This window comes from Mixophyes fleayi, chromosome 3 (genome assembly GCF_038048845.1).
Source record: "Mixophyes fleayi isolate aMixFle1 chromosome 3, aMixFle1.hap1, whole genome shotgun sequence".
NCBI classification, from domain to species: domain Eukaryota; kingdom Metazoa; phylum Chordata; class Amphibia; order Anura; family Limnodynastidae; genus Mixophyes; species Mixophyes fleayi.
In genome coordinates, this window is record NC_134404.1 from 235,329,892 (window position 1) to 235,356,099 (window position 26,208).

Here is a 26,208-nt window from a genome sequence, read left to right on the forward strand (position 1 = left end):
TCAGAACCAGAGTACAGTGTCCATTTTAGAACATCATTATAATTAGAGATGCTCAGGCTCGGTTTTCTGGAAACCGAGCCCATCCGAACTTAAGGGATCTGAGTAGGCTCGAGAGCCGGCTCGGTACTTTCACACATCCTCGAATCTGAATCGAGGGAAAACCTCATTGTTGTGTTGTCGGATCTCGCGGGCTTTGGATTCCATAAGTGCCTCCCTCCCTAGGCCTGGATTAACCAGAGGTCTAGCTGAGATGGTGCCAAAGGGCCTTTGGCATCTGTGGGACCCACCGGCATTCATCGGGCCGGCGGCATCCCTGCCGCTGGCTCTGACTGTCAGCCGCTTAAGAAGACTGGCAGGCAGCTAACAGCAAATGTTATGCTGTTAGATGCCTGCTGTCACTGTAGAGCTTCCAAGGTGCGCAGTAATCTCCTTACTGAGGAGATCTCGTAAGAGTGAGACTATGACTCAGTCTCACTCTCAAGAGATCTCCTCAGTAAGGAGATTACTGCGTGCCACAGAAGCACTACAGGGAGTGTTAGAACGCCTGCAGCCAGGGCTGCCGAGAGGGGGGGGGAGCGGGTACATTTTACCCGGGCCCGGCCATGCCAGGGGGCCCGGGCCAGGCCCTCGCCGCTATTTTTTTTCATTCTTTTTTTAAATTATTTTGTGTATCTTGCGTTTTAAAAAAAAAAATATATTTTTTTTTAATTATTTCCCGGGCGGGGGGGGGGGGGGGGGGTGTCCGTTGGTGGGGGGAGCTATAAGAAATAACAAAAAAAGTAAAAAAATCAATACTCACGTGACCTCGTCCCTCCTCTCCTGTCTTCTCCATTCACACTGACTGTCAGGCGTGACGTCATCAAGTCACGCCTGACAGTCAGTCAGTGAGGAGCGCCGCAGCCAGACAAGACCATGGCAGAAGAAAGAAGAGAAGACAGAAGAGAAGAGAAGAAAAGAAAGAAGCTGACAAAAGGTAAGGAAAAAAACTGAGAGGCAAGGGGAGGAAACAGAGGGACAGTAGTATAAAGAAGGGTCATAGAGGCACAGAGGAAAACAGGGGCAGAGAGGCACAGAGGAAAACAGGGGCAGAGAAACACAGAGGAAAACAGGGGCAGAGATGCACAGAGTTAAAAAAAGGGGGAAAGAGGCACAGAATAAAAAAAAGGGGCAGAGAGGCACAGCGTTAAAAAAAAGGGGAGATAGGCACAGAGTGAATAAAAAGGGGGTAAAACAGCATGGAGGGCACAGTGTAGTTGTGATGAAGGGGCACAGTAATGTGTGTGTGTGTGTGTGTGTGTGTGATGGCACAGGGGGCTTGTTGCAATGTAGTGTGTGTGCGGTAGGTGGTGGCTAATTAATGGACGCTATTTTGTTTGTAGGGTGATGGTGAAGCAATTTAATAGTGGGGATTATTAATTTAAGATGGGGTGATTTGGGGGCTATTGAATGTGGGGGTGAGTTTGGAGAGAATGAGGTCTATTTATTAAATGTGACTATGAATTTAATGGCACTGATGGTTGCGGGAAATAGGTATTGCTAGGCTGTTTGCATGACGGGAAATAGGTTTATTTGTTAAATGTGAATACTATTATTTTAATGTTGGGGCTGGAGGAAGGCCTTATTATTAATTGTGGGTGCTATTGATTTAACGCTGCATCTGACTGTAATTTTCTAAATGTACCCTTTTTTTCCCCAAATAGGTCCTCCAACATTCCAGAATCCAGACAAGCCACAACTTAAGAAATCAGCAGCCACAGGTGGAGAAAGTGAGAAGAACAGGTAGGACAGAGCAGCATAGTGTGTGAAATGTGATTCTAGTAGGGACAATGCCAATGTTTGGTTAGTGTTTGGTGAGCCCAGTGGGCACAGGCCAAGACTGAACTCTTTGTGTACACACTGCATTCTTTCTATACTACATGTCTTAAAAGTCAGGAGTGCTGGGACATATGTCACGCTCTGGTGAATTCAGGACCTAGTGATTTTGATGTGCTAGCTACGCCCCAACGGCGCATTGCCATGCGCCCCAAATGTATGACCACACCCCCGAAATTTTTAGGGCTTACTCGACTATGAGGGGGGCCCTATGAATTTGTTGTACCCAGGCCCTGAATTCCTCTTGGCAGCCCTGCCTGCAGCCTGCAGACAGGACGGATCAGGAATAGAAGGTAAGCTGGGGGGTGTCTCGCAGGGGGAATCTCACAGGGAGGGGGCCACACAGTACCCTTAGCCCGGCCGCAAATGACTTTACGAGGTTCCTCCCTCTTCCATACACTATATATGACCATAGGAGAGAGAGTTAGCTTTATAGCTTGAAAAAGTCCGCTTGGACGGACGAAACGCGTTGCTGCTTGTCATTTTCCTATCTACGGAATACCCACTATTGAGCATCAGCTCTGTTGAGCCTCATCTATCGGGAAGACATTTGATACAATTTGATATATTGTCTTCAGAGGCTCTTACGTACATTGTGTCCTTAAGAGGAACATCTTTACAATCAACTGTGCTTCAATCCGGACGGATTTAGGTGGTGCGCACCACAGAAGACACATCGTGGAGTCTCCACTTGTCTGAACCGCTTGTGCGGCGGGACGGGAATTTGGATCTGTATCTCCCTTCACAGGTAAGATCTGGATGTTTCATTTATACACAAGCCTGATTCATATATTGGCATAATGAACACCACCAACAGCGTACTGCTCCACTACTAATGTATTTCAGCTACTACTATGGAGCTTCACATTTGAATATACCGCTTTACTTGTGGGAACTCGTCATCTTATTTCATAGCCGGAATCTGGCGAAACAAAGTTGTCTCATTTATACCTGTATACAGAGCTATTACTCTTATGGTCATATGGACAATCCGTTATATGTTAGCCATCTGGCTCTTTGTTGAGATATCCTTTGACATCTTTATTAACATAGATTCCTATTAGCTATAGATACATATGTGATTTTGGATTCTATCTGTTGTTATATTTTATTTTTATTTTATTATATAATGTATTCATCTACTGCCGGAGTAAACATATATATATTTACTCATTGAGCCAATTTGTTTGCTTACTTCCACATACAAGTATTTTCAATGGAACATCTTATGCGCAATCTGATTTTTGGTTGATATGTTTGTTTATTAGAGGATTGCACCCCCTCTATTGATTTGCTGCAATTGATGTTCATTTTGAATTTGTGTTTTTATGTTTATTGTGCTACCTATTAGCGCCGGAGATTCCTTATATACCCTTAGCCCGGGGCCTACTGTACCTTAATCCGGCCCTGCTCCCTCGCCAGGAGATCCAGTGCCATTGCTCACACACAAATAGGGAGAGCAGAGTTATTGTTACTCTCCATTCTCCAGTGACATTGCTCAGTGCCATTGCTCACACAGAAACATGGGTAGTAGCAGAGCCGGATTTAGACCTCATAGGGCCCTAGACAGGATACTGTTTTTGGGGCCCCTCCCTGCAACAATCCATAGCACTATATTTTTGCAGCCTACCATATACCCCTATAGTTACGTAGAAGTGAAAGCATGTGCCGCAGCATGCCTACCATATACCCCTATAGTTACATAGAAGTGAAAGCATGTGCCGCCGTATGCCTACCATATACCCCTATAGTTAAGTAGATATGAAAGTATGAAAGCATGTGCCGTCGCGCAGCGGCGGCACGCCGCCAAAGGAGGTGAGGGCGTGGCTTGCATCTTTGGGGGCGTACCTAACATGTGAAAAGAGCAAGGCCACCCTGCTGCAGAAAAAGGCACCCCTAAATAATTACCAAGCAGTCCCGTTTTTTTAAGTAGTTGGGTCAAAACAACATAATAAATATTGAAGTCAGGGCAGAAATACTTACTTAAGTTGTTTGCAAAAATAATACGCATAAATCCAAGTATGTGCTCTTGTCACTTTTGTCCCTCTATCATCACACTGTGCCCCTTCATTGTCACTTTTGACCCTTCACAATATCACATGTGCCCTTTCACCATCACCTCTGTGCCCATCACCATCACCACCTCTGTGCCAATCACCATCACCACCACTGTGCCAATCACCATCACCACCTCTGTGCCCATTACCACCTCTGTGCCCTTCACCATCACCACTTCTGTGCCAATCACCATCACCACCTCTGTGCCTCTTCACCATCACCACCTCTGTGCCCTTCACCATCACCACCTCTGTGCCAATCACCATCACCAATTCTGTGCCCCTTCACCATCACCACCGCTGTGCCCTTCACCATCACCACCTCTGTGCCCATCACCACTTCTGTGCCAATCACCATCACCACTTCTGTGCCAATCACCATCTCTGTGCCCTTCACCATCACCATCTCTGTGCCCTTCACCATCACAACCTCTGTGCCCTTCACCATCACCACTTCTGTGCCAATCACCATCACCACTTCTGTGCCAATCACCATCTCTGTGCCCTTCACCACCTCTGTGCCCATCACCATCACCACTTCTGTGCCCCTTCACCATCACCACTTCTGTGCCCCTTCACCATCACCACTTCTGTCCCTTGTTTTACTTACCTTTCTATTGCGCGCTGCTCCTCCTCCGTCAGTCCAGATGTAAAAAAAAAAAAGAGAAAGAGTCACGTGATCGCTCGTCGGGTCCCGGCAGCCTCTCCTCCTCTCTCTATCACTGAGAGGAGAAGAGGCTGCCGGGACCCGATTCGCGGCACCCGAACCCCCCTCCTCCGATTCGCGGCACCCCCCCCTTCCCCGACTCGCGGCACCCCCCCCCCCCCCCCCCGGGGGAGGGGGCCGATTTTTTATTTTTTTTTCATTTTTTTTAAAATTACTCCTGTCCCCCCAGCTGTGCCCCCCCAGAGCCGCTAGGCCCTAGGCAGGTGCCTAGGTTGCCTAGCGGTAAATCCGGCCCTGGGTAGTAGTGTTCTTGTCACTCTCCAGTCTCCAGTGCCATTGTTCAGTGCCATTGCTCATACAGAAACAGGAGGGGTAACAGTGTTCTTGTCATTTGACAAAAATTTACTGTAAATTAATGTTATTAAGTTTAATAATAATGTGGGAGCAAAAAAAGAGCCAAATTATGTGATTTTAGAAAAAGATAGGGATTTTAGGAAAAAATGGGGATCCGACACAAAACCAAAACCAAAATAAGCGAGGGCGGTTTTGCCAAAACCAAAACACGAAGTTAATTCAGTTCCAAAACCAAAACATGGGGGTCAGTGAACATCTTTAAGCATAATCAGAGTGACATAAGTTTTAAGAATACAGTCCCATCAAAATCACTAGAACCACTATAGTAGAAATTAAGTGTAATAATAATAATAATAATAATAATAATAATAATAATTATATTGAGTGTGTTTTGCATAATTATTATTTGTCTGAAAAATGTACAGTTATGTACTATAACTGCATTGTTATAGCTACTGTCCTATTCTCACACTATGCATATTATCAAGAAGAATGTTATCAGAAGCTTGTCTGAAATATGCACTTAGTGATGATAGCTGGGTCATCAATGATACACATATTATTACAATTGGACTCTGGATATTCCATTGCAGCTTTACAAAATGCATATTTCAAATAAGATTCTTCTCACACTCTACTTTATAAGATGCATTGCTTGGGAAAGGTACAGTCCTTACAGTAGTGCAGTCACAGAGAATTCAGATCCCATAATTGTAATCATAACTGGGATGCTGCTGACTCCTGTTCAGGTATATTCTCAATAACTTCACAGATCAACAAAAACAATAAAATATATTAAACTTGGATGTATGTTATTCTTTAAAATATGTGTTCCTAATGGATGCTAAAGTAACAATATAGTTACACTTTAAGGTAATTATAGTTAATGGAGTTTATAACTATATTTAAGCCACTTCTGTATTTTCCACAAACAAAAAAAGAAATTGAAATGAATCAAATTAACATCAATAATTAAACAACTGACATTGTGACTCATTTATTTTAGAAAATATTGCATTTAAGTTTCAGCATCAGCTACTGTACCATTAGGTTTTGCCACCCTTCTTACAAGAAAATACTTAAGTGTTTTAAATTTTGAGTATGTTCTCATAGGCAAGAGCTGGGTACAGAGGTTACAGATGCAGGTAATTCTCCCATTAGGCTAGACATGCTGCCTGATTAATATAAAAAGAATAACTGTAGTATAGTGTAATATTTCTAGCATTGCTAGTGAGGTAGCAGTGCTAACCACTATGCTCTAATGCTGGAAATATATACTGTATATAGTACATAAAGATTATGCATATATAGCAAATGAATACTTTGTTGAAATGCAGAGCTATAATCCACTATGTCAAAACCCTGCTCTAGCTACTAGTCCTATTAATAACATTGGCCCTACGTTCCATCCATAAAGGCCAATTGATAACTAAATTACTTGTAGCAATTGTCTAGTTTGCGGCTTTTATTACAATTGACGGATTGTGGATAAATAAAAAACAGCAGACAGCTTAGTTTAATCTATTTTATGTTAGCTAGGTACATGGAGGTTTTTCTGTCTGTCCATGTTTGCAAATTAGTTTGGCCACCGATCTGGCTTGTAGGATCGCTATATGTTTGGGTTTGCTGGCAGTGATATGTGCTTGCTACATTTTTAATTTATTACCTGGCTTGTTTTTAGAGTGATACAGTCATTCAAGGAACATATCTGCTAAGTTTGATCTTTAACATAATTTAAAACCTTTAAGTTCTAACATTTCTATGTTGATTCTGAATCTGAACATTGATTTTCAGGTATTTACCAAACAACACTAGAAGCAGGTAAGAAAATATATACTAAGGCAGAATATAAAGAACTACACTCTATTCATCATTGTTTTTGCTAGAACTAAAACAATGGTGAACAGAATGCAAGCTTTTATAACATTTTAACAAAGCATACTTAAATATACCTTCTGTTGCTAAGATATTTAAAGCATACCTTCCAAAAAGTCCAGATATTTGGAGACCAAAGAGAGTGAGGACCTCTCATAAAATAACAGGACTCATTGAAAGTACCTGTAGACTGAGCAGATCATGGAGTGTTTTAAGAGGATCGGTGCTTTGCATAATGTTCAGATTTTTTAAAAATGTATGTGTTAAATGGGACTTGTCCTTAAAACATAGGCGGTTCAAAGAAGACCAACAATTCCTGTTGGTGGTCAATGCGGGCGTGATGATTGCATCATTAAGTCCCACTTCCTCATCTGCCTACAGAAAATTAATGGGAGAGGACTCCTAGAAACTCATGGACACCATTGTATATTAAATAATTAGGTAAATAAATGTTCTGACCCTTTTAACCTTTTAAGAATGTTGATATATAGCCCTCACCTGAAAAAAATAATATGTAAATAGTGCTACCCCCATGGTAGAAATGCTCAACCAGCCATAGCTCTGGACAGCCTGGACTGGTTTCCACTTCTACAGAGAAATCACAAGTTTGGGGTCCCCTCACCATAGTGGTAGCAAATGCGAGCAATCCCCAGGCTGGCCTATGCAGTGTTATCCCCTCTATTGTAAGAGGGCTGCAAAATTAGCATGCACCCTGCCCCAGAGACTAGCAGTCCTGCATTGAAAAGCACTGTGCCGCTTCTTGGCTCCTCTGGACTGTGCTGTCAGTGCATGCTGGAACATGAACTTGCAAAATAGCTGGCAGTAGTACCACAATATGTAAGCAAAGGGAGCAGAGGAATCTGTGTTTTTTCTCTTCGTCAAACTCTGCACTTCTTTTTACAAGCTCTGGCAAGTATGTACTTACACTTAATTGAGTGATACTTTGGGCATGCTGGAAAAGTGGAACTTTACAAGCAAAAAGCAAAGGTATTTTCCAATTACCAAAACGTTCCACTTACCAAGGTGGACTGATATGCAGCTACGTGCTGTCAGAGGCAGTGGGAAGTGTTCATCCAAGGGTCACATTACCCATAGATACTTCTAACAGTAGTGTACGAGGGACAACCCCCTGGCTTCTGCTGTCACTGTGCCCAATTGATCCCCCTTTATGCCACCCTGTATGTAAAATCTAAATGTTTGTCAATGTACATTGTAATACCAATGACTGTAGGGGAGTATGGCAAAAGTGGTTCTGCACTTTCTATGAGTGAGTTAATGTTTTGCCAACAATATACAGCATAATGTCATTTCACTGATCTGCAGTGCTGAACACATTTGTCATAAAAAAAAAAAGGTGCATGGCTACCGATTCTAAAATTGATGTACTTTATATGAGTGAGTTAATGTTTTGCCAACAATATACAGCATATTGTTAGAGGCATATTCAATTCTCCTGTTCCCACGGCGCGAAAAAACTATTACCGATAATATGGTAATAGTTAGCTGGATTTCAGCTTGCGGCTCAGGGAGCTGTGAGCTGAAATCCAGCGAGAAAATTACCGTATTAACATTTTTTCCGCGCATATAACGGTAATAGTGTGCGGACCGCGGGATTTTTGGCGTTTCCGACGAGAATTGAATATGCCCCTTAGAGTGTTGTTTCATTTGTCTGCAGTGCTGAACACATTTGTCATAAAAATCACTGTCATCAGGAAAAAAGGTGCATGGCTACCGACTAAAAGATACATACATTTATTACTTTTTTTTACATCAAACAGTGAATGGACTATTGCAAGTTCAAATTTTTAAATATGAAATTATAAATATGCTGTCATTTTACTAATTGGATCGTAATTATTTAAAAAAAATTTTTAATTTTTTTTTTACAGAAACGGCCCAAACAGAAACTGTTGCAGGTTTGCATTTATTTTTTAACATACAGAATTTAAACAGTGGAAAACAAAATTGCATTTAGATATTATTGGATTATATGTATTAAAGAATGAAAATGAGGGTTACTATTACCCTGTCTATTTGCATGAAACCACAAAAACCCTTAGAAAGAATGGTACTTAGAATTATACGTTCTTTTATTATTAATAAAATATGTAGAGTGAGAACATATGCAACAGTAGTTAATTATACAGCACAAACTGTAAAAAATATGCCTCTAGAGGTTTAAGATTTGGCTAATCCTTGTTGTCCAATATTACCCCAAATCACTGCTTGTGTTTATTCTGGCTATCCACGAATCCACGCCTGTGCCAGGCATCCAAGTGTAATGTCACTGACAGAACTACATATGAGCTGATGCTACATATAGTACGTGGTCCTGAAGGTTGGAGTAGTAAGGCTTCCTTTACTGCCTCCAATTCTGCCCTTTGTGCCAACAGGTGACCAGGTTATTTAACAAGACTCTGAAGCCCTGTATTCTTATCCAAGACTGTATAACCTGTCACATATTTCCCATCCGTGTGTGACCGAGACCCATCAACAAAGATGACTCGGTCATCCGGATGTGCTGTTTGTCTGAACAAAGTCATTTTTTCCATCATATGGCATTTGTCCACAGTGGTGTGCCGTCCCTGCTGTGTTTAGCAGTAGAGACAATACATATTTAGCCTTGTGACTTCCTTGGAGATTGCGCCCACTCAAATTCATTATTCATCTCCCAAACCTCGGTTGAGAGACACCAGGCAGCATGTCCCAGAGTATATGGGTTAATGGAGAGTGTGGGGTCCGTATAGTAAGGGGTCTAAAGCCCACAATATTTTCTGTCATTTTGACAGCATAATGTATTGCAGCCAGTTGTTTTGCACATTCATCAAAACCTCTTTCCACAGGAGAAAGAAGTCTTGAGAAATACCCTAGTGGTCTAGTCACAGATCTTACTTCTTGTAGTAAGACTGTTTATATGGACTCTGGGCCAGCGTGAGCCTGAATTGCCAGCTCGCCCTCTGGTTGTGGAGTGGCCAAAACTGGGGCAGAAGAGAGATCTCTTTTCAGAGTAGAAAATGTCTCTTCCTGTGCTTCTGCCCATCCTTTCAATAAAGGTTCTTCACTTCTGAGCAATTCATACAGAGGTTTCGCTTTTGTAGCAAAATCCTCTATGAACTCCCTTATGAAGTTTGTAACTCCAAGGAATTTTCGCAAATCTTGTAGGATATTTGGTCTACGTAATTTGTCCATTGCCTCAAATCGGGCGGCTATTATACCTTCTGTCCCAGTATCAAGCATCATTTTCAGTAATTCATTTTTTATTCTGGCTATTATATGGGGTCTCCTTGTACGTCACAATTGTTTATCTGTTCTAAAGAGTTCTGTGTCTGTGGAGTCACTGAGTAATCTGACTGTACATGAGACTGTCCTGTTTGGCCAGTATGTGTACTTACAAGCGACACACATTTTTGCATCTGATTCAGGTGCTGCAGTTTTGACTGGATATTTGCTTGCTCATCTAACTCCCTAACGTGAGGTTCAGAGTCACTTACAGTATATACTCTTTGCGAACACCTTGTGGACAGTTACGTCTTACATGGCCAAACTTTAAGCATGCATAACGTTGCACATTCAGCAATTTCTCCTGTGGAGGAGCTGCAGGGGTAATATGTGTCTGTCTGCGCACATTGCTGCATGTTGTGATCTGCCATTTACCACATCATATTCCCTGATCTTCAGTGACTTCCTATTTTTCATCAAATCTTGTCTATACTCTTCTATAACCATTGCTGCGTCTGCAAACGTTGGTTCTTTAGCTGCACTTAAGCGAATTGCTGTGTCAACGTATGGAAACTTTTACACAAACATGTAATCATGCCTTGTGGAACGTCTGTACCTTGATATTTGGTTACTTTCTATACATTGCTTCAAACCTACCACAGAGAGACAATGGCTCTTCGTGAATGGTTGGTTTAAAGTTAGATAGGATCTCTGTTGTAACTTCCCAATGACCAGTTGCCAGTTTCATGAGGACAGAAAATCTCTCTTCCTCATCATAAAATTTAGCATTTTTGGGATTGGTTTTTCCAGTTGCTGCATACCTCTGATTGAAGTGAGTGGGTAACTACAATTTAAACAAGTCCATGAGATGTTCTGGGGCGACACTAGACTTGTCACAATGTTCCTCAAAAATATCGCAAGAGGTAAAGGGGTCTATATTGGGATCATATTTTGGAATTTCCTTACGGATTTTCAACATAAATTGTGTCTTCTCCATACTATAATTTTGATGGGGAACATGCAATCCTGTGTCATTACCGTCACTTGTTTGTGGTGTAGGAGCGGCATGTACAGTTTCCCGACCGCTGCCTAGGCCAAAAACTTGATCATCCAAAAATTGTGCACGACCATTAGATCCATTCCCCATGGGTGTTGGGAAATAAGTTAATGTGCGTGCTACAGGGTCAACCACTGAGGCTATTGGATTTCTGTAATTTATCATAGGAGTAAGTATGGGCATAATATGTCCTATACTCCCTGTTTCACTGCTTCTCTTATCACTTATACATACCTCCTTTCTACTCATGGATGTATTATGTGTTGTGGAAAAGGGTGATAACTCATTGAATATTTTTTGCATATTGGTCATCATCTGTGCTCTATTGAATAAATCACTTTGTAATTCAGCAATTAGAACTTCATTAGATGCTATCTTATCCCTGAATACATTGATCTCTGTATACAGTTCTGCCAATTCCTTAGCAACATCTGTGTAATATTTTTCTCTCTCTAATAATTGGGAATTGAGCATACAAATCTGCCTTCCCTTATCTATATTGGCCATATCTTTCTCTTCCAATTATGCTTCAAGAATGGAAACACTTTTAACCTTGTCAATGCCACACTAACAATGAAAATTTGCATCAGTGTCCTTTTTGTTTTTAACTAACATCTCAGCTTGTTCAGATGTCCAAATCCCATCTTCATAAGCATGTACCAATGTTGCTAAAATTTGGAGACGTTTAGTTTTTTTGTTGAACACGGTTCTCCTGTGATTACACAGCGCATCATGTGTATATGCCTGTTCTAAAAGTGTTGCCCATAAATTTTCAGCAGATATGTAATTATTAGGCATCCCTGGGTTAAACATACTATTTGCTGACAACTTCTCAATGTAATAAAATTCATACTCACCTGTCCAGATACAGAAGTAATTTTTGTTCTATGTTCAGTGTTACTTCTCACTGTAGTAATACCAGTCCCCTTAAGCCTCCGAGACTTAAAAATGCTGCTTCCAGAAAGATCCTCTTCAGTTCAGGAACGTCTTTCTCCTCTCAGCAGGACCCTTCCAAAGGACTGTTGTAACCTTGAAAAGTGAATCCATGTTTTCACAAACGCTCACAGTGCGACAAACCATTCCTTCTTAAAGAAAGAAATAAAACAATGAGTATCCAAGAAACTTTAAATTTTAAACTATATTTTCTGCAACTAATTGTATTTCTTCTAGGCCTCAAGTAAAACAATGTTATCTGTCCAAACCTCTTTCCAGAAAAGGCATACGCTAATAACACATAAGTATCACCTCCTTTGTGTACCTATGCTATTCGTTCACGCCCCTCTACCGAATTAGGTTTACAATATCACAATTTTCACTACTATATCCTAGTATAAATATTACAATTAAAACAGTTGGGCCAAGGCTCGCCAATGTAAAAGGACCTGTGGTTGCGCCTCACATGCGCACGCTTATTCTGTTCTCAGATACACTCATTATAAAACTTGCACTTTTATGCACTTTTCCTTAGACAATGTTGCTTTACACAGTCTTTTGACCATACTAAATAACACTTAAGCTTTACAGAATTATTTATCCAATAACCACTGTATCTCTGCAGTACTTCACAGTATATATTCATTATAAATGACCAATACTCACAACATATGTATGTATTTAAATCAAAGTATTTTACTGTTAACATAGAAAAGCTTGCATTCACAGTTCACACATATATCATAACATTGTTTAACATAACATAGTATACCATAGTATATCAATATAAAATTAACCCTAGGTTCACCACCTTTATTCCTTACACTATCTTTGCTTTACATATGTATCCTTAATAATGTTAGTATTTATAATATTGATTTAACAGATATCAGACAATAGCTACACAGTTAAATGTATATAAATATTTAAATCCACATTACAGACACATATAGCTTTATATATATATATATATATATATATATATATATATATATATATATATATATATATATATATATATTATCAATGATACTTACCAAATCCTTGTATCTTGGGTACAATTCTTTATCTGCAATGTAGGGAACGTTCCTGTAGTATAGAAACCTTTCCCTCTAGCTTAGTGTAGGTTTCCTGTAGTATAGTGTATTTTCTGTAGTGCAGAATGTCCCTATATAATATTTATTTTCTGTAGTGTAGTGTGGTGTGGTATAATATATATTTTATGTAGTCTAGTGTGTCTGTAGTGTAGTGTGTCACTAGTGTAGTGCAGTACAGTGCTCGTTGTCCAGGGGCAGGCAGAGAGAGGGCGAGCCGGAGTCCCGGGTCTGGCTTTTATAGTCCAGACGCTAAAGCTCCCAGCCTCCCCAGCAGCAACATGTGTGTGGTGATTCACCACACACGTGGATGTTGTGTGTGTCCAGGGGTGATGATGTCATCACCCCTGGCGGTTCTCCTCACTGTGTACGTGCTGACTTGATTCGGCACACACAGTGGGGTTCTACTATGTAACTGCGCATGCGCCGTCGGCGCATAAGCAGTTGCAGTATGGCCATGCACACGCTGATATCGGCGCATGCACTGTAGGTACTGCGCATGCGCAGTTATCGCACGCCCACACACCTTCACAATAACACATACTTGAACAGAAGACACTAGCATTCTTGCTATGATTGGAAATATGGGAGCCTCATCCACTGTAACCACAATGCCATTAGTACTGTTACATTCTCAAACAATGCAGTTTATCAATAAGATCGCTACCAGCATTCACAGGAGATGGGCTTCAACCAGTGCTCGAAGTTAGGTGGTATGTGCCTATATGACATACCGGCACTTCCCTCCCACTTCATTTCAAGAGCGTAATGCGGAAGGAAGAGTTACCTGAAAATCCTGTGATTTGTAGAGTATTTGCACACAGGTGTTTTAGCCCTCCATCCAATATCAGAAGTTGACAGATTGTGGATGGACGAAAAACAGCTTCCTATGGACATGGAAGTTTTTTTTACCTGTCCATGTTTTTCATTTGTTTTGGGACCCCAGTCTGTAAAAGTTATACTAACAAAGACATGTGCTCACTACTTTTTCTATTATTTATAGGCTTGTTTTTACAGTGGTACATTAATTCAGAGTGCATTTCTGATAAGAATAGTTGTTTCATCTCTAGCATAATTTGATAAAGCTTTACATTCTAACATTTATATGTTGATACTGAACCTATCCTTTTTTAGTTTCAGAAGCTTTTCAAACAACAACAGCAACAGGTAAGAAAATATAATGAAATTGAAACGTTCCAATCACTTGTAGTTTGGGAGCTGCTATAGTTATAGGACATTCACCCTCTAAACATTAGTACTAGAGAAGGTATTTAACCAAGCAATACACTTTATGGTCTAGGAGTAATCTGTTGATTTAATTTAAAGTAAAGAGAGAATGGATGGCTTTTCTGAATTTTTGTTGAGCTGCAGATCTTTTCAACCAACAAAAGTATTTGCTTTTAAAAAACTCAGAGCTGGAATTATGAATGCCTTTCAATATGTTGTCTTTTAATAATTCTGGTGCCTGAGACAAAGCAAGCACAAAGGAGACAAGCAAACAAGTGTTTTAAAAATTGCAAAGTACAAAAGTAAAAAAATTGAAGTTACAATTTTGGGAGCCCCATCATCTGTGATCACAATGCCATATGTTCTCTTCCTAAGCAATGCATGTTATCAAGTAGAATGTTACAAGAGCCTTGTCTTAGTTTATGATGATAGCTGGGTCATCAATGATACATATTTTATATGCAGACAGTTAGTGCATATTCCACTGCAGCTTTACAAAGTGCACATTTCAAACAAGATTCTGGTCACATTCTACTCGATAAGGTGCATTCCTTGGGAAGAGAACAGTCTGTCACAGAGGACTGGGATCCCATCATTGAAACAATAATGAGGTTGCTGATGTTTTCTGTTCAGGAATATTCTCAATAACTTCATAATAACTTCAAAAGGAGAACAATAAAATATATTAAACTGGGGTGTATGTTATTTTTTAAAATATATGTTTCCTAATGGATGCTGAATTAACAATATTATTAAACATTAAAATAAGGATATTTACTGGAATTTAAACCAATATTTATGCTACTTCTGTGTTTTATAACAATATTTTTTAAATGAGTTAGCAATAAAATAACTGGCATGATGATGCACTTATTTTAGAAAATATTGCTTACTTCTACAATTTAAGGTTCAGCATCTGCTATTCCCATTTCTATTCCTGTAGTCCTTCCCGTGTTTTATTTTATTTTGTTTATATCCTCATAGTCAGAAGCTGGGTACAGAGATTACAGGCGCACATAATTCTCCCAACAGGCTAGACGTAGTGAATGATTAATATATAAAGAAAAAGTGTTACATAGTATAATATTTCTAACATTGCTAGCGAGACAGAATGCTAATCCACTGTGCCACTGTGCTCTAATGTTAGATCTATACCTATAGCATGTGACTATTTTGTTGAAATACAGAGTTTTATTATATTTTGTAGAAATTGGGTAATGTGACTATACTATTAACAATGTCAAGCCACACCTCTACTCTATACTTGTTGCTCCTGACGTAAAACTGGCGCTTTATGCTTGTGTTGTGGAGCTGTATAGATCATGGCTAATTTAGAGTATTTTTTTGTGTATTGATGATCTATGTCTCCTCTCACCTGGAAAGGTGGAACATGAGCAGACAGTGGCTGCCAAGCGTAGTCTGAGTATAGAAAGTACATAATTTAAAAAAATTAGATGTGGATGCATTCGCAGATTCGACTTCTAGGAGGTATATGTCTTGTGCCTACTGGAGGGTTAATGCAGCAATAGGCAATGATGATTAGCACTATCAGCAGCACTACCTAGCAGATTCTGATTGACTGATGAGCATATCAGCATTGTGATTGCCGATGACATATAAACACATCCAGCTGATACAGCTGGATTTAATTTATTTGCATTGCGGCTATATTATATGAATTTGCAGTCATCGTTCACGTTACTTAATTGACATTTCAATTTGGACTAAAATTTTCATTTAATTTTGAAAGGGGAAAGTGGAACATTCATATTTATTAATAACACTATCAAGACAATATTCCCATTTGTATTACATTAATGTCTTGTGTACAAATAGGTAACACCAGGGAACAGATGGGCAATTTTCTGTTGCTTAATTAAATCTAATCATGACCCTTTATTCTTAATAGTTTGTGACTTTTTAACTATTTGTTAGTGGCACGCTAAGCGAAATGATAGGAGCAACATCATGCATAAAATTAACACAACAGTGCTTAATTTCCTTATTTTTTGTGTACTCTATATTCTGCAATTTTGAATCCTCTATTAACATAGAGTCTGTTACTTTGTTTTAGGAAGTAACCCTATCCGGCTTGTGAATGGCACAGACAGATGTGCTGGACGTGTGGAGATCTACTATAACAATACCTGGGGAACAGTATGTGATGATAGCTGGGATATCAATGATGCACATGTTGTATGCAGGCAGCTGAATTGTGGATATGGAGTTTCAGCTCTACAAAATGCATATTTTGGGCAAGGTTCTGGGAGTATTTTTCTGGATGAAGTGCGCTGTTCTGGATATGAACAGTATCTGTCCCAATGTCTTCACCATGGATGGGGCTCTCATAATTGTAGGCACCATGAAGATGCAGGTGTCATCTGCTCAGGTATGCCAGTGTTTTTCTAAATATATATATATTTTTTCAAAATATTTATATTGTTAACACTCTGAAGCACTGCCATGCATCCTGATTGAGGAGGTTTGGATGTTGTCTGAAATGTAGCTTGGGAGATAGAATGGGGTACGGGGTTTTTGTTATTACAGCAACAAATTAGCAAAATCATTACTAGAGAACAAATAAAAGGTCAGGGACACAGGTTCACAAAGGCGTTATCCTTAGATGAACAGGATGAGATTTTTTGAAAATGAACATTATCTGGTCAATGTCCTCATAATGGATGCGGCTCTCATAACTGTGTGCACCAGGAAAATGCAGGTGTCATCTGCTAATGTATTCCACTGTTGCTCTGAATATTTTAGTAATAAGATCATACATATATTTCTGTTGTACATACAAGAAGGCAATGTATATAATAATAATAATAATAATAATAATACAAAATTAAGTTGTATTCATTGATATGATGTGAGGGAAAACACTTGAACCTAGTGTATCAACCCCTTTAATCTCTTACTCTAGTAAAAATACATTTATGCCGCCCCCAAACATCTCATTGTTTTATGTTCCAATTTCTCCACTCTCCCCCTATTTAAATGTCCAACTTCACACATTTAGCAACAGAATTATGAGTGAGGAGGTTTGTATTTCACTGGAAATGTAGCTTAAAAGGTGTTATGAAGTAATGAATATCACAGAGCAAAGTAAAGGTAAGGGACACATGTTCAAATAGGTTGTTACCCTCGGGAGAGCTGGAAAGGAAATGCTGGCATTAGGGGCTAAATTGTAAAAATTGTCATCAACAACATTTTCACCAAAATATCTTTGTGTCAGGTGCTGAGCTTGTGGTCACTGATGTATGTGTTCATCTCTTTTGTCTGTTCACCAACAGTATATGACATAGCAATGGCAGCTATTGCTTAAATGGATTTAAAGTAGAGCATGGCAAGTATTCTCAACATTGCAGTACAACACATAGATCATCTCAGGTGGGAATAGAGACCTTGTTGAATTAGCAATATTGGCAATAGGTAAAATTTATCTATCACTTAATTTTAATCATGTAAGTCAAAATATTGTTTGACATATATGATCTAGTGCAGATAATCAGAAGTAATGTACAGGCATTGTAGAAAATATTTAGCATCAAACAAGTTAAAATAATAACATTTTAAAATTGATCTGATTGATGTATTTTACTACCTAAAACTCACTAATAATAAACTTCCACTTTCAGACGCTCAGAACCCATCCCCGGATGTGCCCACAGGTAAGCCACAAAATTAATGTATTAGTTTTTCATGTATTAAATTTCAGATTAAAGGAATAAAAGAGGTTCTGTAGCGACAGATTAATATTTCTGATAGTGCTTCCATCATTGGTTTCCACATGTGTCCCCTGGCTTCTAAACAACGCACAGGTGCAAAATATATATAGGTGTCAATAGCCAAAGCAAATCATTTAGGTACCTGTGCATCCATGTGGAGATTCACAAAACATGTCTTATAGGTGAAAGTTGATGAAAGACCTCAGAACCAGAGTACATTTTAGAACATAATCATATGTAAAAATGCTCGGGCTCGGTTTTCTGGAAACCGAGCCCACCCGAACTTAGGGGATCCGAATAGGCTCGCGAGCCGGCTCGGTACTTTCGCGCATCCTCGGATCTGAATCGAGGCAAAACATCATTATTGCGTTGTCGGATCTCGCAGATTTTGTACCTCCCTTCCAGGACCGGATTAACCCGAGGTCTAACTGGACTAGAGCCAAGGGGCCTCTGGCATCTGGGGAGCCCGTCGCCACTCACAGTACCCTTAGCCCGGGGGCCTCCAGTATCTTAATCCTTCCTTGCTCCCTCCCCAGGAGATGCGGCGCCATTGCTCACACAGAAACAGGGGTAGCAGTGTTCTTGTCACTCTCCATTCTCCAGTGCCATTGCTCAGTGCCATTGCTCACACAGAAACATGGATAACAGTGTTCTTGTCACTCTCCAGTGCCATTGATCATACAGAAACAGGAGGGGTAGCAGTGTTCTTGTCACTTGACAAAAATGGACCGGGAATTACTGGAAATTAATGTTATTGAGGTTATTAATAATAATGTAGGAGCAAAAACAAAAGAGCCAAATTATGTGCTTTTAGAAAATAAATAGGGATTTTAGGAAAAAATAGGGAATCAAAACCAAAACACACAAAAGCAGTTTTGCCAATACCAAAATACAAAGTTAATCCAAATCCAAAATCAAAACCAAAACACGGGGGTCAGTGAACATCTCTAAACATAATCAGAGTGACATAAGTTTTAAGAATACAATACCTCCAAAACCTCTAGAACCATTATAGTAGCAATTAATTGTAATAATAAAAGTAATAATTATAATAAGTATTTTTTGCATAATTATTATTTGTCTGAAAAATGTACAGTTATGTACTATTACTACATTGTTATAGCTACTGTCCTATTCTCACGCTATGCATTTTATCAAGAAGAATGTTATCAGAAAATTGTATGAAATATGCACTTAGTGATGATAGCTGAGTCATCAATGATACACATATTATTACAGGTGGATATTCCACTGCAGCTTTACAAAATGCATATTTCAAATAAGATTCTGCTCACACTCTACTTTATAAGATGCATTGCTTAGGAAAGGTACAGTCCTTACAGCAGTGCAGTCACAGAGGACTCAGATCCCATAATTGTAATCATAACTGGGATGCTGCTGTCTCCTGTTCAGGTATGTTCTCAAAAACTTTACAGATCAACAAAAACAATAAAATATATTAAACTTGGATGTATGTTATTCTTTAAAATGTGTTCCTAATGGATGCTGAAGTAACAATATAGTTACACATTAACGTAATAATAGTTAATGGAGTTTATAACTATATTAAGCCACTTCTGTATTTTCCACAAAAAAAAACCAAATTGAAATGAATCAAGTTAACATCTATAATCAAACAACTGACATTGTGACTCATTTATTTTAAAAAATATTGCATTTAAGGTTCAGCATCAGAATCTGCAGATACAATTTCAGTAGCTACTGTACCATTAGGTTTTGCACTACGTTCCATCTATACAGGGCAATTGATAACCGTAACTAAATTACTTGTAGCAATTGTCTAGTTGGCGGCTTTTATTACAATTGACAGGTTTGTGGATAAATGAAAAACAGCACACAGTTTAGTTTAATCTATTGTGCTTTAATCTATACTTGGTTTTCTGTCTGTCCATGTTTGCAAATTAATTTGGCCACCGATCTGGCTTGTAGGATCACTATACGTTTGGGTTTGCTGGCAGTGATATGTGCTTGCTACAATTTTAATTTATTAGCTGGCTTGTTTTTAGAGTGATACAGTCATTCAATGAACATATCTGCTAAGTTTCATCTGTAACATAATTTTAAACCTTTAATTTCTAACATTTCTATGTTGATTCTAAATCTGAACATTGATTTTCAGGTATTTACCAAACGACACTAGAAGCAGGTAAGAAAAATATATACTAAGGCAGAATGTAAAGAACTACAATCTATTCCTCATTGTTTTTGCTAAAACTAAAACAATGGCAAACAGAATGCAAGCTTTTATAACATTTTAACAAAGCATACTTAAATATACCCTTCTGTTGCTAAGATATTTAAAGCATACCTTTCAAAAATCCAGATACTTGGAGACCAAAGAGAGTGAGGCCCTTTCAGAAAGTAACAAGACTCATTGAAAGTAACTGTAGAATGAGCAGATCATGGAGTGTTTTAAGAGCATCGGTGCTTTGCATAATGTTCAGATTTTTCAAAAATGTATGTGTTAAGTGAGACTTGTCCTTAAAACACAGGCGGTTCAAAGACGTTAAACAAATACTTACCTGCACTACACAGCTATTTCCTGTTGGTGGTCAATGGGGGCGCGATGATTGCACTTCCTCATCTGCCTTCAGAAAATTAAAGGGAGAGGACTCCTAGAGACTCAGGGACACCATCGTATTTTAAATAAATAGGTAAATAAATGTTCAGACCCTTTTAACCTTTTAAGAATAAATAGCCCTCACCTGAAAAAATTAATATGTAAATAGTGCTACCCCTGTGGTAGACATGCTCAACCAGCCATAGCTCTGGACAGCCTGGACTGGTTTCCACTACAACAGAGAAATCACAAGTTTGGGGTCCCCCTGCCATAGTGGTAGCAAATGCGAGCAATCCCCATCCTGGCCTATGCAGTGTTATCACCTCTATTGTAAGAGGGCTGCAAAAATAGCATGCACCTGCCCCAGAGACTAGCAGTCCTGCATTGAAAAGCATTGTGCCTCTTCTTGGCTCCTCTGGACTGTGCTGAACTTCCAAAATAGCTGGCAGTAGTGCGCAGAGGAATCTGTGTTTTTCAAAGTTGAAAGTAAATGTCCAGTTTTTCTCTTCATCAAACTCTGCACTTTTTTTACAAGCTCTGGCAAATATGTACTTATACTTAATTGAGTGATATTTTGGGCATGGTGGAAAAGTGGAACTTTAGAAGCAAAAAGCAATGGTATTTTCACTTGACCAAAAAGTTCCGCTTACCAAGGTGGACTGATATGCCCCTACATGCTGTCAGAGGCAGTGGGAAGTGTTCATTCAAGGGTCACATGACCCATAGATACTACTAACAGTAGTGTAAGTGGGACCACCCCCTGGCTCCTGCTGTCACAGTGCCCAATTGATCCCCTTCTATGCAAGTTTTTCTGCACTTCATATGAGTGAATTAATGTTTTGCCAACAATATACAGCATAATGTTATTTCAGTGATCTGCAGTGCTGAACACACTTGTCATAAAAATCACTGGAAAAATCATCAGGAAAAACGGTGCATGACTACCGGCTTGATGCTACAGCCAGTATACTGTATATCAGTGTACATCATTGTTCCTGTCCTGTGCCTGCAATATCATTTCCATGATGGAGGATTAGTTAAGGATAAGAATAATTAATGGTGTTAATCACCATAGTATGTCCTTGTTCTGTTTCTGTGTATGGTTTTTGTGTAATCTATTACACCGACTGTCCAGCACTGCATAGTTTTGTGGCACCTTAGGAAAACTCATGAGGAAGGTGATGCTATTTAATCCACCATTCATATCTCTGCTATTTCCAAGAAATTTTTAAAAGATACACATATTTATTAGTTTTTTTTACATCAAACAGTGAATGGACTATTGCAAGTTCAAATTTTTAAATATGAATTTATAAATATGCTGTCATTTTACTAATTGGATCGTAATTATTTAATTTTGTATTTTTTTTTATATATTTACAGAAACAACGGCCCAAACAGAAACTGTTGCAGGTTTGCATTTATTTTTTAACATGCAAAATTTTTACAGTGGAGAACACAATTGCATTTAAACATTATTGGATTATATGTATTAAAGAATGAAAATGAGGGTTACTAATATCCTGTCTATTTGCATGAAACCACAAAAACCTTTAGAAAGAATGGCACTTAGAATTATACGTTCTTTTATTATTAATAAAATATGAAGAGTGAGAACATATGCAACAGTAGTTAATAATACAGCACAAACTGTATAGAGTATGCCTCTAGAGGTTTAAGATTTGGCTAATCCTTTTTGATCAATATTACCCCAAATCACTGCTTGTGTGGGCACAAAATTACCAGTAATCCAGTTGAACATGTTATTATTCTTGGTAAGATATTGATTGAAACTACCTAAAATTCTGATCACCAATTACCGCAGAGCGTGTGGTCAATCTGATCACCAATTACTGCAGAGTGTGTGCAGTGGCGCACGCAGGGGGGGTTTCTGAGTCTCTAGAAACCCCCCCTTGCGCTAACTAAGTGGCCACTGTCCTATACAGCAGCCGCGGCGCTGTCAAAGAAGCGTCCGCGGTGGTGCTGTATTGTATATAGCACCGCCGCAGACGCTTCTTAGACAGCGCCGCGGTTGCTGTATAGGACAGCAACTCTCTCTGGGTTGTTTTTTTTTTTTGGGGTCGGCGGGGGGAAACCACCCCCCGACAATCCTCCGTGCGCCGCTGGTGTGGTTAATCTGATCACCGATTACTGCAAAGTGTGTGGTCATCTCAGGTGCTCAGTGACCTGATTAATCTAATTTAGTTACCCGTAGCCTTGATTAAAATGACCTGGGCGTAGGCAGCATGACAAGATATGCCAATGAACTGGCAGCTGTAAATAAAAAATAGGACTAATTTATTATGAGAAAATATGTGCATGTTTTTAATTCAACTGATGTATAAGTAGAGCTCTGTCACGTTCTTGATGCAAAAATGTTTATTAATAATAATAATAATAATAATAGTAGTATTTCTAAGTATAAACATACAGTGTACCACAGCAAAGTTAGATGTGCAACATTTATCCTTACATTAAGAGACATAAAAACATATATTGGGAGTATGTGAGTGGGTACTGAGTTTACAGCCTAATATGAATGTGGAAAACAAAGCAAAAGTTTACATATTTGTTTTGGGCAATGGATCAGCCACATAAATATATGAGTGTTGCTAAGTATTGCTAAACAGACCTGTTCCTTTAGGATTGTGTGGAGTATATAACAATCCAAATTAAAAGTTGGATAAAAACATCTCAGCAGTGAAATTGTGGGGTCTGTTATAGGTCTTAAAAGAGGCTTGGTAAACTTTATAATAGTTAACTTTTCTGAGCAATGACCAACAACTGGGTTGTTTTGAGTGCTGATTCTCTACAAAAGATCAAGCTATCACCTATTCTCATTTGTTGGGACAATTCTTATTTTGTTGACTTCTTTCTGACAATGGAGTAAAAGTAAGTGCAGCTAATATATTCTATGAATTGATTAAGATCATTATTGTCCTAACTACACATTAAAATCACTTATTTATATTTATAAATAAAAAGGAACAACTAAACCAAGACAGTTCCTAAGCATAATAGGCAGTTGCCGTTTTTAAAGACACTTTTATGGTCAATGAATTCTTTCTTAATAAGAATAAATAATGATAGGATAGAGGCATTAAAAACAATGAAAACAAATTAATCATGGATAATAAGGATTATAAGAACAATAATATTAAAAGTGGGGACAATTTTAATAAAGATATGGATAGAAGATCAAGTTTCAATCCTGGCAGTGGGATTCATTAGATGCTGGAACTGCTTTTACAAATATGTCTTGATTTGTATATTTGGTACGCATATAACAAAGCACCTAAATACTAAATACAGTATATGCTGTGTCTTTTTCATATAAATACTAGACGACTTTGTTCTTTACTCCTGTTTTTCATCCTTACGCATACAAAAGTGTATGGCCCCCCAGAGTGCCGCATGCACGCCCATCTACAGAATTACTTGTTCACATAGAAAAGTGCATAATGGGAAAAAGAAAAATGTCCATTCAAAGTCCTGTGTACTTTTCTCCACATCTACATTAACTGGAACATTTTCCTCAACAAACGCTGCTTGACCAAGTCTCATTCATGTCTTAAACAAGTCCTGAAAATAAAATAATATAGGAATTGTATTTATTTCATGTGCTATATTTTCATTTTTAGTATGCACTTCAGTGGTCGAAGGGACATTTAGAGGTGGCATATGGGAATTTAGAAGTGGTGGTTTGGAAAATGTAACGGGAATGTAAGTGAATGTAATTTGATAGTTATACAATGAAGGCAGGAGGAGAAGTGGCAGTATGGCATACCACCGTATACACCCCCACTTCGACCACTGATGCACTCCATTTACCTAAGGATAATCAGAATCTAAAATCTAAAAAATGTAAAAGTAGTCTATATTTCAAGCTTAGTTAGCCTCTCCAGCCACTGGTAATCCAGAACACCCACAAAATGCACACTCTCTTCCTCAATTGCTACTTAATCATCTCATCCCACAGCACAGTATCTAGTTTTTTGTTATCTGTGGAATGTGAGGAACATTTCTGTACCTAGCCCTTCAATAAGAGGCAAACTTGTGTACTTTCCCCATCTGCATAAAAGGTATTACATGCACTTCCTACTTAAACAGCAAAACAATAAGTGCATAATATCAAAAAAATTGAATTTGAACTGCAGCTCTGCAATATTTGTTAATTATTCTTATATTTAGCAGCTTAAGCTTGTTAGGAGGGCAGAGACAGGGAATGGAACCAAGCAGCTTAAGGGAGCAGACACTGGAAAATTCTGGTATCATGGATACTTGGCAACTCCATAATATCCAATCACAGCACACTCTACTTCAAAATACACAACCCAATAACAAAACATTCTACCCCTCCAACCAGACAGATAACTGCACTGGAGCTTACTTCCACTGCATCTGCCCATTCTGGCTATCTGTCTGTTGTCCTTAACATGAATTGTTTGTGGTCTCACCCCCCCCCCCCACCCCCTCTCTTCTCACTCATTAAATGCCTGTATAGCCTTCATGGTGTTTGGTGATCTGTCCTTCCCCTGCTTATATTCCCAGTAGTTATGGAACCCAGCACAAACATATTGGCACTCTTGATTATTGTCAAACTACCCTTTCTCACACTACTTTTATTTGCTGTACTTCTCCACTATGCTCATTACATTGAATACCTAAAAACTGCTCCTAGCTGCTCCTTCCTGGGGCTTCATCACATGTTATACATGTCTATATAATAAATACATTATAAATAATATAAAAATAAATGCACCTATATAGTGACATTTTGGAAAGGTATATGTTATATTGATGGGACACTTATATGCTTGCATTTTGGAGCTAATATATGGGGGCATTACAGTAAATACATAATAAACTTACATTGGTCAATAGCTGGTATCTTTCTAGCTGTTGATCACGTAAATGTAATGATTGCATAATTTTCTTAATTTCTTGGGTCTTTTTTTAAAAATGTACTTAGTTCATCAAAATGGTGAGGTCAATGAGAAGCATACATGAGCAGATTGAATAACTACCACTAAACTTCAATTCATTTGCTTGTGTTTGCTGCACTCATTATTCTATCATTTTTAATCCGCTATGAACCTTTTACTTTCTTTTAGCAAGTAACCCTATCCGACTTGTGAACGGCTTGGACAGATGTGCTGGACGTGTGGAGATCTACTATAACAATGCCTGGGGAACTGTATGTGATGATAGCTGGGATATCAATGATGCACATGTTGTATGCAGGCAGCTGAATTGTGGATATGGAGTTTCAGCTCTACATAGTGCATTTTTTGGGCAAGGGACTGGGAGTATTCTTCTGGATGACGTGGACTGCTTTGGATATGAACAGTATCTGTCCCAATGTCCTCATCGTGGATGGGGCTCTCATAATTGTGTGCACCATGAAGATGCAGGTGTCATCTGCTCAGGTATGCCAGTATTTATACTTTATTTTATTTGTTTGTTGTACATACAGAGAGACAATGCCAGGCATCCTGATTGAGGAGGTTTGGATGTCATCTGAAATGTAGCTTGGGAGATAGA

At 38.9% G+C, this 26,208-nt stretch overlaps 1 protein-coding gene across 1 annotated transcript in view; it reads left to right on the plus strand.

The window, feature by feature from the left end:
- Window positions 1-26,208, plus strand: part of DMBT1 (deleted in malignant brain tumors 1) — an 85,473-nt gene that overhangs the window by 21,950 nt on the left and 37,315 nt on the right. The window contains exons 4-7 of the mRNA XM_075200940.1: window positions 16,430-16,752; window positions 18,002-18,026; window positions 20,224-20,250; window positions 25,779-26,101. Of these exons, the coding sequence (XP_075057041.1) occupies window positions 16,430-16,752; window positions 18,002-18,026; window positions 20,224-20,250; window positions 25,779-26,101 (698 nt within the window). The remainder of the gene's footprint in view (window positions 1-16,429; window positions 16,753-18,001; window positions 18,027-20,223; window positions 20,251-25,778; window positions 26,102-26,208) is intronic.